Raw genomic sequence first — 16,051 nt, 5'->3', positions numbered from 1 at the left:
ACATGATGGGGGGGCGTTTGTTGCATTTTTCAAGGGCAGCGTAAAAAAAAAAAAAAAAAAAGTAGTACATTTTACTGCAGTTCTCCATTTAAAAACATGAGCTGTACATGAGTACTCTCAACTACACAACTTTATTTCCTTGAAACATAGGAATCGCCGCCATATTATCAGTCATGTGACGTTGCTGCCTGACATCACTCTCCTCATTTTGTCCCCTGTTGACGGCGGTTTTACTTGAATTCTTCAGAACTGCATCACATTTGGCCTAATGTCAACAGTAAATTGAAAGTAAACCCCGAGTTCTAAGAAAATGAGTTCCAGACCAAACGTAAGTAATTAAGAATGCAGCTTAGGTTTGTGGGAATGTAATGAATGTAATTGTCATGACGGGAATCCTGTTTGTTCTCTTTCTGTGATCTCACTACTTATTTTAATGAGGCAAAGATGTAGTCATTCCACTTTCGTAGCTCGTGGAGGTATGTCATATGGTAATCTATGAATACAGTATGTTGTTGATTAGTCCTTTAGCTTAGCAACATCTACAGAGAATTGCAATGCATTACCCTGAAGACAGTGGGTCCGTGCACAGGAAGTTATGAATTTCAAATCCATTGTCTGTCTACAGTGAAGGTTTTTTATGACAAGCTGTGGACTAATAAAGACAAAGAGTGCAGTTTTTTCTATTACAGAGGAATTCTTGCTAGCTAACACGTAGCTCCCCGATGTCACAGGCCGTGCTAACTACACATTACAGGATTTAAGTGGAAACGTACAAGGTTATAATATAAACAGAGGAAGTAAAACTTTTTTTTTTCTTCATTAAAACATTATCTGCAATAGTGCGTTCCATCTTTGCGGCCATGTCAGTATATTGGCCAGGCTTCACTGGAAAATGGCTCTGCAGAAATACCGTATCTATGAAAGTTTTAATGACCAGTTAAAACAGGTAGCCTTAGCCTTAGTGACCACGAGCAGACAGCTGCGGCTAAAAATAGATAATCATGAGCAACGCATTTTAAAATACTATACATAGAAAGTTATAAATAGAATATATATATGTCATGAGTTTCCAAACCTTTCCAGCACCCTTTTTGTAGATGGAACTATTTTTAACCCCCCAACTCCCACGTTATGGCCTATTCCTACCAGACTGATATTGTCACAATTAGAAACTAATAATTAACTGACAAATTAGTGCAACTTATGCGCTGTTACTAAGGATGTATAAGGATAATATCAGCCAAGCGATTTTATTGGCTGTAATATCAGTAAGAATTGTTATCGGTTTTGCCTCCAATAATGAGAACCCGAGAACCCTAGTTTAAAGTGAAACCGAAACTATTTTTAGTATTGTGCACAGTATTGTCATTGTCCTTATTTTCCCTTTAGAATCAATAAAGTATCTATCTATCCATCCATCCATCCATCCATCTATCCATCCATCCATCCATCCATCCATCTATCCATCCATCCATCCATCCATCCATCCATCCATCTATCCATCCATCCATCCATCCATCCATCCGTCTATCTATCTATCTATCTATCCATCCATCTATCCATCCATCTATCCATCCATCCATCTATCCATCCATCCATCTATCCATCCATCCATCTATCTATCTATCTATCCATCCATCTATCCATCCATCTATCCATCCATCTATCCATCCATCCATCCATCATCCATCCATCCATCATCCATCGTGACACAGCACATCACTGCACACAACCAAATGTGTCATCTGCCTTTAGCCCAAATGGCTTTATATATCGGTATCGATTGATATCAGAATGGGAAATTAAGTGCTTGGAACACATCACTGCACACAACCAAATGTGTCGTCTGCCTTTAGCCCAAAATTATTGCTTTATATATCGGTATCGATTGATATCGGAATGGGAAATTAGGTGCTTGGAAAATATCGGCATATCGGATATCGGCAAAAAGTTAATATTGAATATCCCAAACTGTTACAAATATGTGTGTTTGTATATGTATATATATAGTATATATATAATAAATATATATATATATACAGAACATATAAAACTACTTCTTAGTCAATATCAAGTCGTTTAAATTGTCAACATACTCTTATAATTTCATTGTCCTAATTTTAATAAAGTGCAATCTCATTTTGATGAAAACAATAGGTGGTCGAGAGTGAGAGTGGGGAAACTTGATTGACAGCTAATTTGTCTAATTGGTTTTCAGTCACATCACAAGTCATTGACATCCACTGACACCACTGTTTATGGATGTCTGTGACACAGAGATGTCTTATAAAGAGTAGGTGGAAGATAGATAGATAGAACTTTATGAATTCAATAATAGTCCCCTTCTGTGAATTAAGGAAAACTCACAGGCTGCCACACATAGGAGGCGCCATTGAGCATGTGGTCTGTCTGGGGCTTAAGACTTTGTTGCTTTTAAGGCAGATCTGTAAGTCCGGTGTGATAATCCCCTACACTCTTGAAATAGTACAGAAATGTAAATAAGAGACGCACATACCTGAATGTTTTTAAGATATACTACAAAGATATACTACAAAGGACAGAAAGGATAGTAGAGTACAGAGTAATAGTGAAGTTCAAAGTCAGTCTAGGTCACAGCAGGCTGTAAAGACCAGGCTTGAGTCCATCAAGTCCTCCTTTTTTGGCACTTCTCCCTCCATCCTTTCTTCACCTGAATTTCATCTGAACTTCCTCCTGTCCCTGAATTTCCCCGATGTGGGACGACTAAAGTCTTATTTATCTTGTTGCCACCGGTTACAGTCTGGTTTGTCCTCCTTATTGAGGAGGGGCATCATGAGGGAAATACTGGAGCTAGCAGTGCATGAGCAAGTGAGCGCTTGTGGATTGGTGGTCTGTGTCTGGCGGTTGTTTCGGAACGTTACGTGCCGTATATAATCTGGAGGGTGTTCCCTGAGGTTTACATGCCCCGAAACCTTTTTACAAACACACTGTGCGTCCACAGAACTGCAGTTAAAATCACTGCGGAGTACATTTGTGGTCTCTGCTGCACTCCATATTTCATGTCAGGGTGAAGGGGAGGACTGGCAGGAGCAAGAGCTAAACAACAGTGATGTACATCTGCTCTCACTTCTTCTCTTCCTCCCTAACATATCCGCCTCTGCACACACAAGAAAGCATAATCATGGAAACAAAGATATATGTATTTATATTTCATGTCAGATTTTCAGATTTTTTTTTCTTTTTTTATTATACGTACACTTTAATGCGTTCATGTCAGATTTTCAGATTTTTTTTTTTTAATAGACTTTTTTTTATTATAAGTACACTTTAATGCAGGGGTCTCAAACCCCCGGCGCCAGGGCCACTTCTAGTCTGTGGAACTTCCTCATCCAGTTCAAATTAAATGTAAACACAGTCAACTTGACAACATGTATCGCAAAAGAGTACACAATTGATTTGTGAAGTTAAAAAAAAAAAAAAATATATATATATATATTCATAGAGAAGTTGGTGGCGCTTTGGCCATGTCTCTGTCATTGGTGGGAAACTGGGCAAGTTCGAATCCCAGTTAGGGCGGTTGGTACCTTCCAGTGGACTCACCACCTACAGGAAGGTTTAGAGGGGTTGGTACGGTGCAGTGTGATTTGGGTGGAGACTACTGCCCCTGTGACCCGGTAACGGATAAGCGGATGAAAATGGATGGATGGATGTTATAGAGAAGTTGTGCTGTAGTTTAAATTGGTGGTTGTAACCTCTGTTTTGGCCTTGAGGTCATTCTGACACAAAAGAAATGTGTTGTCTTATATATTGGTATAGCTGTACTTTCACAGGGATCACTGTCCATAGTGAAAGTATCGGGTAAAGGACAATATCTTTGAACTTTTCTCCTTAAATTGCAAAACTTTAGCCCTAAAAATGATATGCGTCACTATCTTCGCTGGTCCCACAAAAGAGTGCTTAGACCGTTGACCTTTACGGTCTTTCTTACCCGCAGTAAAAGGCTTTTTGCTCCTTCGGTTATCTACATGGAAACTGCCTTTTCCTCATGAATCATTTTTGCACACATTGCCACACCTTTATCTCAACACACTGCTTTATGACTGGCTGTTGGCTTGGACTTGGGATTGAGGTCGATGGCGCAATGCAGAGGCTCAGAAACATACACCAGAGAGGGAGAGAGAGAGCGAGAGAGAGAGAGAAGCCTACATCTCAGCCCACTGGGATCCGTCTGTTGGGTCTCAGGTCTCATTCTGTGATCCTCTTTCTGAGTCACCAGTGTTCTTAGTACGATATGCTCATTAAAGTCTTTGAAGTTAAGGCGGGTTAATGACCGCCCGGCTGACTTTAATGCTGCAGACGAGATCCAATATACCTGCTATACCTGCTATGTATTGACCTATATATTTCCTGTTGGAATGAGAACAATGTCTGCTAGAACTAACCAACTCCAGAGTGCGTTTGCATGTAGTACGTAACACATTTGTTGATACTAGGGTTAAATGTGGGAAGTGGTCGGTGGTAATGGTTTGGTCATGGTTGAAGTCACACGTATATATTCCAGAGCAATCTAGAGGTTAGCATGGTTTCAGCCTGAAAATCACTGAGGTGAAGTCACGTGTTCGTCTGTTAGCATTTTCTCGTAGAACAGTCTCCAACAAATTTTCTTTCAGATAATCATATCACAGGTGCAACTTTTATCAATCTCAACAACCACCTGAGAACATTTGATCAATTAATCAACTAATTATTAATTAATCAAATGTATGTCCATTGCCTTTCAGAAGATTCCAATGGTGATATAGTGTATCAATAATGTTAGCTAACTGTTAGCAAACATAAAATCCAATAACATTAAATAAAACCAGCGACGAAAAACACATTAAATAAAAGAACAAAGTTAAATGTCACATTACGGTTAAGTATTAAACATTCAACACTGTAATGGCCACAAAAAAGTAGTTTTGTGATGAGGTAATTTTACTTTTACCTCCATACATTTTGACTCAAGTATTTTACTGAACGTGTTACTGAGTAAAGAAATTAAATGCGGGGGAAAGAAATCGGCATTAATTCAAAGAAAATTGGCATGCTCGCACAGATTTCCCGCTGTGTTAATGTAGCCAGAGAACGTTGACTAAGAGACGGGCCCCGTTGTTGGATGATGGATGGTGCCGAACAATAAATGGATGTTGAGGATTGCCAAGCAGAGAGCTCCTGTGGAGCAGATGACTCAGAAAGAGAAGGAAATCCTTGACCGTATTTCAGCCAGCTCTTTGTTTTCTAATGCAAACAAGGCAATCGTTTTATCATGACATGCAAAATGTGCCTGCCCCGGTGGACAGAGGTGTTGCTGTTGAAACGTCCACATCAAACACACGACATGTAGATCTATCTGTGTTTTTGCCTGTGTATCCCATGCGTTAGCATCCGTCCTGATAGCTAACGTTTCAGTGAAGCAGAAATAATACAATTGGTCTTTATTGAACTCTTCTTCATTCCTGTATAATAGACTAGCTGCTGGTTGTTGTAGCCTAGACTATGACTTTTGGATGGACACAGCTGGATCAGTCATGCAAACCTTCCAGTGTTTTGAGAATTTGCACTAAGTGCGACATGAATATGATAAAAGGATATTATGATGGTGTTAAATATGGAGGGAGGCACCTCATGTTGTAGCCAGGAAGTTAAACAGCAGCCAACGTTCTAGGTTGTCACAGAGTATTTGTATTTGTATTGTTGATTTTTTGATAATAATAAATAAATAAATAAATAATAAATTACTAAAATAAAATATTACTAAAATAACTTTTACGCAAAGTCAATTTTATATTAAGTAATTTCTTACTTTTACTCAAGTACTTTTACTTGAGTAGAATTTTTAGAATTTTACTTAATTACATTTTTTTTTTTTTTTGTACTTTTTCTACCTCTGGATAATATATTCTTCTTTCATTCAGACAATCAGTCGTGACACTTGGTGGTGGCACTGTGACGTTTCCTTATCGATTGTGGTCACCAATTTGGACATTTGACCTTGTCTCTAGCTGCCTGGTTGCTCCTTCAGGACCTCGGCCCAGGTGGGGAATGGCAAAACTGCTAGAAAGGGTGAAGTAGCGACAAGTAACGTTTAGCAATAAAGCATTTACACATCATGTCAAAATACAATATATGACTAACTAAAAGATGTTAAGTGTGCAGTGTTCGTCATGGATTTTTGGGTTTTAGGTTAAAATATCAGTATCAGCATCAAACAGAAATTGCTCAAAAAGGTATTGGTATCATATCAAATAAAACATTCTGGTATTCTCCGTCGCTAGCAAAAGGTCAAGATGGTCAATCAAGACAACAGCACTTCCTTGCAGCTTATCAGTCAGGCTGTCTGTGTCCTCCTCAGTCTCCTTTCCTGTCCTTTTTGAGAAAATCACTGAAGCATCTGCTGAAAGACAGATATGGCCGACACTGGAAAGCTGGAGTCTGCACAAATCGGACCGAAGACTGCAGGTGTCGGAACATTCTTTATGGAACAGAATTTGTTTTAGTGATGTGTGAGACACATTCTCCTGTAGCCAGACTGTTGCCTGGCTAAGCTAAGATTGTTGCTGTCCAGGGGACAAACAGCTGAGTCACTGTACTTGAATCGTACTGCAATTTTATACCACAAGGGAAGTTTTTTAATAAGCGTCACTTGCAGCCTGTAGTGGCAATTTCATCCTGGACTCAAAATGAAATCTCTCTGTTTTAAATTGTGCTTTGGATTTGTGGTGGACACCCCTGGGCTGCTCTGCTGCTGGAAGATTTGCAATGCAGATCCTTTTCCTGGCTTTTCTCTCACTGAGACACACACACAGACATCAGAGAAAGAGAAAGAGAGAGAGAGCGAGAGAGAGAACATAAGAGATCTGCCTCCGGCTGAGTTTCACAGTCCTCCATTCACCCTTCTTCCCCTGAAGCTTCCTACAATTTTCTCAGCACTTCCTTTGGTTTGTGTTCCAGTGATGATCCATCACAGCTACAGATGACAGGGAAAGAAGAGGACGTCACCACATGCTGGCAATCAACTTGACTTTTTTTTACCCCCTTCATCCTGTCTGGTATTTTTGGTAGTTTTTAAATAAAAAAACATCCTCCGTGTGCTCCTACTGCTGTCCTAGCTTTGGATAGATGTCACAGTGTCACAGCCCTGAATGTGGGTCGTGCGTTCATGTGACTCTCCTCTCTCTGCTAGATTTATTGTGAAATCCTGTGTTTCGGGGGCCAATCCTGAAATAATCCAGAGCCTTAAGGTGTCGTCTGGAAGGTCCATCAATGTAACTGACACCACTGATCTGACTGGTCTTTGTACTTGTTGTTTGCAAATAATGTATAAATAATACCCAGAAAGAATCACATATCCCTAATGGTGCCTCCCATGTGGCAGCCTGTGAGTTGCAACCACATGTAAATGGCGCCTCCCATGGCATCCTTTGTTGGTAGCAAAAATGTATACTGTAAGAATAAGGGATTAATTTATAATAATAATAATAATAATAATATGTTATTTTCATTTCATTTATTATCATTGCTTCACGCTGTACTGTCGCTTTAAGAAACTGCTTGCTTCCCATATTTACCTTGTCACACCCCCATTTACACCCATTTTCACAATAATAATAACAATAATTATTATTATTATTATTTGTCACAGTCTGCTCCTTGAATGTCCCTTGTTCTTTTGCTCCTTTGTTCAACTCCCGCCTTTATTCCTTTAATCTGCTCAACCACTGCTACCTATATATACAGTTGCACTCCCTTGACTCTTGCCAGATTGTCTTCGCTTTATGAACACTTCACTGAACTGACTTGCCTGGGACATTGCTTTGTCTAAGCTTCGGTAACTCTGCCTGTTGTTTCCAGATCCTGCCATATGCTAACTGAAGTTCTCCGTTGGCTTCTAATGAAGACTGAGTTTATCCTACGTGTTGGTGCTGCTATTGGGACTTTTCCATACACGTGAAACATGAAAAGTTGGGTGAACTCGCAGTACCCTTCTGAGCAGATTAAAGCAATAAAGGCAGGAGTTGAACAAAGGAGCAGCAAAAGCACAAGGGACATTCAAGGAGCAGACTGTGACAATTATTATTATTATTATTATTAGCAATATTAGCAATATTAATATTACTACTACTCCTAATAATAGTGTGAGGTAATAGCCAACTTTTTGTAATTTCATCTTTTTAATTTGATCATTTCTATTGTTGTGAACTCAAGTAATAAGTAGTTATAATGCCACAGGTATTGCAGGAATTGAAGAAAGACTCAAAAAGATCGTCCATAGTCACCTGCTGCCACCTTGTGGTAGGATTCTTAATTGTTCTGACTGTCACTATCGTACAAACCGCAACGTCATTTACACTAAATAAAAAATAGTTTTAGTAAAATTAGATAATTTTCCGCAACACACCTTATGATCCTTGAAGCCACGCAAATGTGACTAAAACAGCACAGCGGTTGGGAATCACTGTTCTTTATGAAGTGATTAACTGGTGATCGTTTAGCTGTAAGGCAATCACACTAACTAAAGACATTTTATTCTAATAATTCTAATAATCTACTATAAACCCATTTCTTTCTCTACCTAACACTAGTCGTTGTCCCGTTACTACTTTGTACAGTACTTTTTACTTTTATGCCAGAATATTGTCAGACCACGGAGTTCTTTGAAGGTACCCTTTGTTTTATTGGGGCCCAGTTCTGTTACCCTGTGGTGGCCCGACATCAGCTGAATGAATAATGACCTCATTGTTTCCCTTCGCTTTGGAACCGACTGTGTTCAGTTGCATCACGCAACCATTTAAAGGACGCCTAAATTGACAGCGCAGGGTTTGTAATTTCTTGTGAGTCAAGTCACGCTACATTTTGGATTATATAACTTCCTTTAAGCCATAGCTGGCAAATAATTTTGATTGTTCCAACCACAGTTTTTAGAAATCCACAAACAGAACGCTGAGCATGAAGTGATCTGGAACATAATTGAAACTCCTGGATAACCTGTAGAGACGTGTGTTCTAGATACTTCGAAGACTGTAGAACCAGGCACTGGTGTGAATGTGACAAGCCTTCAAACAAACAACATAAACCTGTTCCTTACGTAAACATCTGCAATAGCTCAGAGGCTGAAAGCGGTATTGCACCCAATGAGAAATTCATCAAATCCCTTAAGATTTTCTGTAAACCCTCGGTCCGCAGCCATTTTTGCACCATGCACTGGTCTTATGCCAGAAAAGGTGATTTTGGCAAAGGACCAGTGGCAGTGTGAGTTTAAAGGCTCCTTGCACCTATCACAAAACAAAATATAATAATTATTTTATTTAAGGACCCTTGATATTTTTGATGAATTTAAAGAAGCTGACGGAAGTGATCAAAATAAGATACAATGTAATACAACTAATCTACATTTTTGAAAATCTAAATTTAACATGTTTTTCTTTTGTGTGTGTGGCCTGGTACAAAATAATCCATGGTCCAATAATGGTAACCGGCCAACATATGTACATATAATATCACATTTAATTATGATTGATTTGATCATTTAGGATCAAGATTAAGGATGATTAATCGTAATTAATCCACAGCTTCCCTTTACTATAATAATTAATCAGATTAAAAAAATACCTTAAATTTTTCAGATACTCAGTAAAAGCTTTTATTCAACCTTTATTTATAACAATAGGTTTGTGTAACAAAACCTTTCCTGATCTACTGCTTAAAACAGGGGTGTCAAACATATGGCTTTATATCATGATGCATCTGCCTTTTTTCTGTAGTGGCTGCATTTCCCCAATTTATGGCTAAAAGCATTTTAGCATTTTAGCATTTTAGCATTTATGCGTGACTTTTACTTGTCATTTGTCTTAGTCCATAGTTCGTATGGACTTCATCTATCTGCTCCTGACCCCGCACCCCTGTCAAATTTTAAGACCCAATGTGGCCCGTGAGTCAAAAAAGTTTGCCCACGCCTGCTCTAGACTAAAGGCTATGGGTGCCAAACATACGGTCCGCAGGCCAAAACCAGCCATGTGGGGTTACAATCTGGCCCGCTTGACGAATTTTGAAAAAAAAAAAAAAAATACAAGCACATGTTCAGGAACTGTTTTGTGAAATTATATTTAATTTAATATTAAGAATTATCTAAAGTACTTTTTTGCATGAAAACAAATGGGGGGGAAAAAGACAGACTTTTTGTTATTTATAGGTAATTATGTTATCATCGCACTGGTCCGACCCACTTGACATCTGATCAGGCGTGTATGCATATGTGGAGCCTTAAACCAAAATGAGTTTGACACCCCTGGCTTAAAGCATAGACACTAAATTGATTTAGTCTTATAATGAGACTCATATTGATAGATGACAGTGACCTTTGCCATGCAACAGGGGAGAGTAAATATTGGTATTATTTACAGTTCATTATTTACATACCAGTGTGGGCCTCATTATCACCTTCACCCGTCAGAAGGTCACTGGTGAAAATTGATCTCCAGAGATGGGTTTTATGTTTTCACACTTCGCCCTCTAACTTGTTTATTTGGCCTTCATGGACTGCAGCCTATGTTGAATACTAGCATAGTATTTAGGCTGTAAGAGAACTCGGCAGCAACTGTTGGTTTTATTTGGAGGAAATGTACAGATGCTAGATTTACTTCAGGAAATAAATGTACCAGAAATACTTGGTAAATGCTTTTAAGGCTTTTAGGCGAGAGCTAATATAATTCCATTGACAGATGAAGCTGTGAGCTCCTGGAAGACTCCGGAAATGTCAGTTGTTTCGTTAAAATGATGAACTGCTTCATTTGGCATAGAAGGATGGAATAAGAACACAACCAATATTTAGTTGTGTTTAAAGACTACATTACAGTGGTGCAAATAGTGTTCACTAACGGAAGTTAGCAATGGTCAATAAATGGAATGGTTTCTCGCTAAAACATCAAGGTGACAGTGCTTGTGATTTGACACAAATTAGCGCTTAGCCTTAGTTGCTAATTCGTAAATGATAACAAAGGTAATGATGTGTATTTATTAAAGGGTGGACTCAAGGGTCGGACTCATGTTATTATAAATGTGTTTCACCGTCGGAGAGAACCACAGAGTCCAACAGTTCTTAGCTGATGCAGTTCAACATAGTTACATTAGCATGGGCAAGCTAAGGCCCGGGGGCCGGATGTGGCCCGTTCAGCTTTTTAATCCGGCCCGCCAAACTTTTCCAATTTATATAATTTATTTATATTATCATCATACTTCTGCCTTTTCCCTGCAATACCCACGTTTCCCCAATAGATGGAGTCGAAAATGATAAAAGCATTTTAGCATTTTAGCCTTTATGCATGACTTTAACATGTCATTTATCTTAGTTCACACGAACGCATTATCTATCTGCTCCTGACTCGGCCCCCCTGTTCAAGTTTAAGACATTTGTGGCCTGCAAGTCAAACAAAGTTTGCCCACCACTGCTTTAGCACATACTGGAAGTTAGCTAGCTAGCTGTTTAGCATCAACTTTTGGTGTTTAAATTAGAAGAAAACTAAAAGAAAAAATTATGCCATATTGTTACTGCCACCTTTTTGGTGATACATTTATTTCTATAACTTATTATTATTTCTTTAACTGCAAAAACTGCTCTGATACTTGATTGTATTTATTTTAGTTTTCTGTTAGTTTGCCTTTGACAGTAATTTACTCAAATTTTTTAGCCCACAAAATCTACTTATTTGCTCTATCTCTGTTTTGTTTTATGTTTAGGTTTGTGAAGAGAAGTAAATATTGTCTCAACACATTTTGCATTAAATATCAACATCTACATTTATTTATCTTGCCCTTCACGACATCCCAAAGACAACCAAAGTGCTTCAGAGTGCATTGGTTACAGTTAATTTAAGTAGGAATAAATGATCCAATTAAAAGAAACATTGGAAAGAAAATGGGTGTAAATGCAAAAACACACAAGAACAGAGAAAAAAAAAGTGAAATTGTCACAGAATCTTTAGGTATTAAATTTTTAATGAATACAGTTTAAGCATAAAATTCAAAGTCCTTAGATTATAAAGTGTGCATGTGTGTGTGGTGGGTGTGGTAGGGGTTAGGGTTATTCTGTCTGGGAGGAATTATCAAATGTCTCTGGTATGATGATGAACTTTAAAAACAAACAATACAAGTTTCAATTCAACCCTAAAATCAACTGGACGTCAGTGAAGAAACATAAATTCCATGAACCGTGACCACGACTAAAGCCTTGATGAACTTTTCAGTCGTACGACGTTTAACAACAAAATTCTCCCACGTATTTTCACGATCTGTCGATAACGTTTAGGGTTTGTCCCTCACAAAAAGAAAGCCGGGGAAACAGCATGACGCCGCTGTTTCTTCACATAACTTTGTGACAAACAAGATCGAGGCACGTTGAACACATACCGTGTTGATTGGGATGACTGGGACACACCCCAGCAGCAGATTACCAGGAGGGGGTGTCATTCTTGTTGAGCTGCACACGCTTCTATTTATACCCGATAGCTGCAATAACTCCAAGAAAGAGAGATAGGAAGGAGAGGGAGAGAGTGAGTGAGAGACAGAGACAGGGACAGGGACACGAGGAGTCATATGACGCACCGCTCATTCCAGGGATAGTGACCGACAGAGTGCTTACTCTCAGCCACCCTGACTAATAATATACCAGAGCCTGTGGAGGATGTGTCGCAATACCACCAGAGGGCTCTGAAAAAGATTTGTTTTGGATTTTTGTCTTGAAGTATTGTAACGCTAAAGGAGATTACAAGGGTAGCACCGTCGGAGGAAGCAGCGCAGTGACAATGCCTGAGGAAAAAGGTAACGATGACCTTTAGTCTTTGCGCTAGCTGCATGGGAACATCAACGTGCCGTAGCGAAGTTTGATAATTTTTGTTATAATTATTTATTTTAATACTCTTTTTTTAATTATTATTTTAACCCTAATCTGTTAAAGTGTAAATCTCCACTACATAAAACTTACTGAAACAAGGTCATGTGCATTTACAGACTTGCTATCAGTGTGAGGTCTGCTCTACCTGACAACAGACAGGCCACTCTCTGTATTAACCTCCTTCAGTAGCATGTAGCGCTTTCTGTTTGAATGTGTTGCGTATGACAACAGCAACCATCCAGCGCGAACGCTCCTGCTGCAGGTTGTTGTGCAGCCCGCCTGCAACATGCCTGGCAACAACACTGTTGTCTTGGTCTAATGCCTGAAAGCTCTAACACTGGGAGCTCAGCCACTTGGTCTGCGCTCAGGAGGACCAGGGCCAATTACTTGGATGAAATCACCGTAACGATTACACAGTGATTTACAGTGTCCTCTCTACTGTATAATGGTATTAGAGTGACCTTTTATAGTCTGTAAGTAATGCTATGATTTGTTTTTTCACACATTGAACTTTTCTTAGGTTTGACCAATGGTGTTTGGACACAAAAAGCAAAGACACTTCATTTCAAGTTGTAATTTTTAGCTCCACATTTGGCTTTGGCTTCACAAAGCTGGTCGTGGTCAGTGCCGTCAGAACTGTGGTCACTATTTAATTCGTGATATTCCTGAACTTTTTCTACCCCTTTCCATGCCCCTCCCTCATTTTGACACAGCTATCACTTCAAAATCTCCACTGTAATTCTTCTTTGACTGCTGTTCGTGGCAAACGAAGAAAACTGAGCAACAAATCAGTGCAAAAGTATTAATTCAAAAAAATAAAACCCATTCCCCTTAACGTGCCCTTCATGCAATAATTCTACATTCCACTAGAGGGCATAGCCTCCCCTTTGTTAGTTAAGATAACACTAACATTTGCCGTATATTTTCAAAATAAAAGCATTTTATGCATTATATAAAGACATTGTAATTGTAAAGTGGCATTTTATTTTGAAATAAAGAGAAAAGCAATGTGAGTGGGAGTACCAACGTAATAAACACTGAATGTGATTGAGTAGTTCTATATATGTATGTATGTATATATATATATATACATACATATATATACATATATATACATGTATATGTATATATACATATATATGTATATATATACGGTATACATATATACATACACGTATATATACGTATATGTATACCTATATATATATATACGTATATATATGTATATATATGTATATATATATATATAATAAAAGACAGAAAGGTTAGTGGCACAGAGGACAGACATGGAGGAATGTGATATGGCTTGTTGAGATATGGCTCAATACAACTTTTTGATGTTTGATACCAATACTGATACTAAAACTTGGAGTTACTTGCTGATACTGATATCACTCCGATACATTTATTTTTTGCCTCTAGCATCGTATCGAATGAACTATCGTTGGGGGTTTTTTTTTCAATGTTTGTTCCTAGAATATCGGACCGATACCGACTCTCATCCTGATTGTATCTCGAGCCATCCCTAGACAAAACACTGTTACTGCAACGAAACTACTCTTTTTGTGGAACGAAGGAAGTAAAAATACAAATCAGTTTCTCATCCCCGGTGGCAGAGATAATGAAAATATTGAAGATGAAATTCATTTGCCTGGCTGTGCGTCCTCTGCAGTAGTTCCATGCCCTTCAAGGTGGTTCGCCCCTTGCCTCGAGAGGAATATTTTCATTCAGAACATAATTTTTAAGCACCAACTGGTAACATCTTAGTACCGAGTAGTATGGACATAGAACTATATATCAACTAATATACTTACATAATAGTACTATTATACTTGCTTACAAAAAGAGCAGCATAATACTACTACTCCAGTAAAATCGACCACAAAACTATACTTTAGATTGAGATGTATGACTGAGTCCTGCCCATTTCGTTGTAAAGAGACACTGTTTATCTGTGTAAACACGCCGCAAATATCCCCCCACCCCCCTCCCTCTCTCACTGCGTCTTGTCCTCAGCCGCCTTCGGGGGTTAACCCTGTGTTTCTAAAAGCAGGCCTGTAACTGTGAAGAACAGCGAGACATGTGCTGCTCTGCCACAATGTGACAAATTGTAATGTACAACAGGGGAAAAAAAGCACCGAGAAGCGGGGAGAACACACCCCTTTACACACACACACACACACACACACACACACACAGCCATGTGCTTCCACACATAAAAACTTCACACAGTTTTCCGCAAACACACGTCAAAGGTATGTAGGAGAAACACCGCTGTGTCTCTCTCACACACACATGCACATCGCAGACACACACTACTTTAGGCCCGCACTCAGTTCTTGGTCTCAGGCAGGGACGGTGTATCCTGGGTGTGTGATGTAATCATGGCAGGTTGACAGCAGTCACAGTGACGCCTGAAGTTATTTTCAAGCTGCTGCTGTCTTCATGAATAAACTGGCTTGTTTGTTTTGTGTTTTGTTTTTGGGGTTGTTGTTGGTTTTGCATTTGTCTTTTTTTTTGTTTGTTTTCTGTTGTAAAAAGTGTAGTATTTGTCGAATACCCAGCATTCATAGCAGAGATGCATCAATTGAAATTTGTTTTGGACATAAGTGGTTCCATGGTGTAGCGGTTAGCACGGCTGCCTTGCAAATGTAGAGCAGAGAGTCTCGTGTTCAATTTGCTTATATCCCCCCCCATGTGGCCAGTCTGTGAGTTGCAAACGCGTGCTCAATGGCACCTCCTGTGGTAGCCTGTGTTTGTTGCAAAGACTCACACTGTAAATTTCCCCATTGTGGGACGAATAAGGGACTTTTTTTTTTTAACACTGCGAGTAGTGACAGATTCTGGTTGCAGTTCAACAACTTTCAAAATAAAGTGCTTGGTGACTGGAATGGTGTACTAAGAGAAAGTGGGTTCCTTGGTACCCAACTTTCTGACAAATAAATAATTAATAAATAAATTGTAAATCTGTAGGATTAGCCGCAGCGGGCTGCTAACATAGCATGCTACAACTTGAGGCAGCTAGGCTTACGCTACGTCTGGAAAAAAAAGCCGTTGTCCTGTTGTTAGCTTCTTCAAGTTTGCGGTGCCTCCCGTCTGTTAACCTTACTTATATATACATATATATATACATATATACATACA

At 39.0% G+C, this 16,051-nt stretch overlaps 1 protein-coding gene across 15 annotated transcripts in view; it reads left to right on the top strand.

Annotated features, from left to right (window-relative positions):
* ablim2 (actin binding LIM protein family, member 2) overlaps nt 1–16,051 on the top strand; it is an 87,196-nt gene that overhangs the window by 9,436 nt on the left and 61,709 nt on the right. For 2 of the 15 annotated variants that reach the window (XM_025062735.1, XM_008323906.3), the window contains exon 1: nt 12,123–12,834. The exons of 1 other annotated variant lie outside the window; for it this stretch is intronic. In XM_025062735.1, coding sequence (XP_024918503.1) covers nt 12,819–12,834 — 16 coding nt within the window. In that variant the 5' untranslated portion in view covers nt 12,123–12,818. Of the gene's footprint in view, nt 1–12,122; nt 12,835–16,051 lie in introns of those variants that run through there. 12 more of the 15 variants (XM_008323916.3, XM_008323883.3, XM_008323898.3 and 9 more) reach the window with 7 other exon arrangements.

The sequence above is a fragment of the Cynoglossus semilaevis genome, chromosome 1 (genome assembly GCF_000523025.1).
Source record: "Cynoglossus semilaevis isolate Cse_v1.0 chromosome 1, Cse_v1.0, whole genome shotgun sequence".
NCBI lineage: Eukaryota > Metazoa > Chordata > Actinopteri > Pleuronectiformes > Cynoglossidae > Cynoglossus > Cynoglossus semilaevis.
Note: the sequence above shows the minus strand (reverse complement) of the source record. Positions and strands in the feature narration are given on the sequence as shown.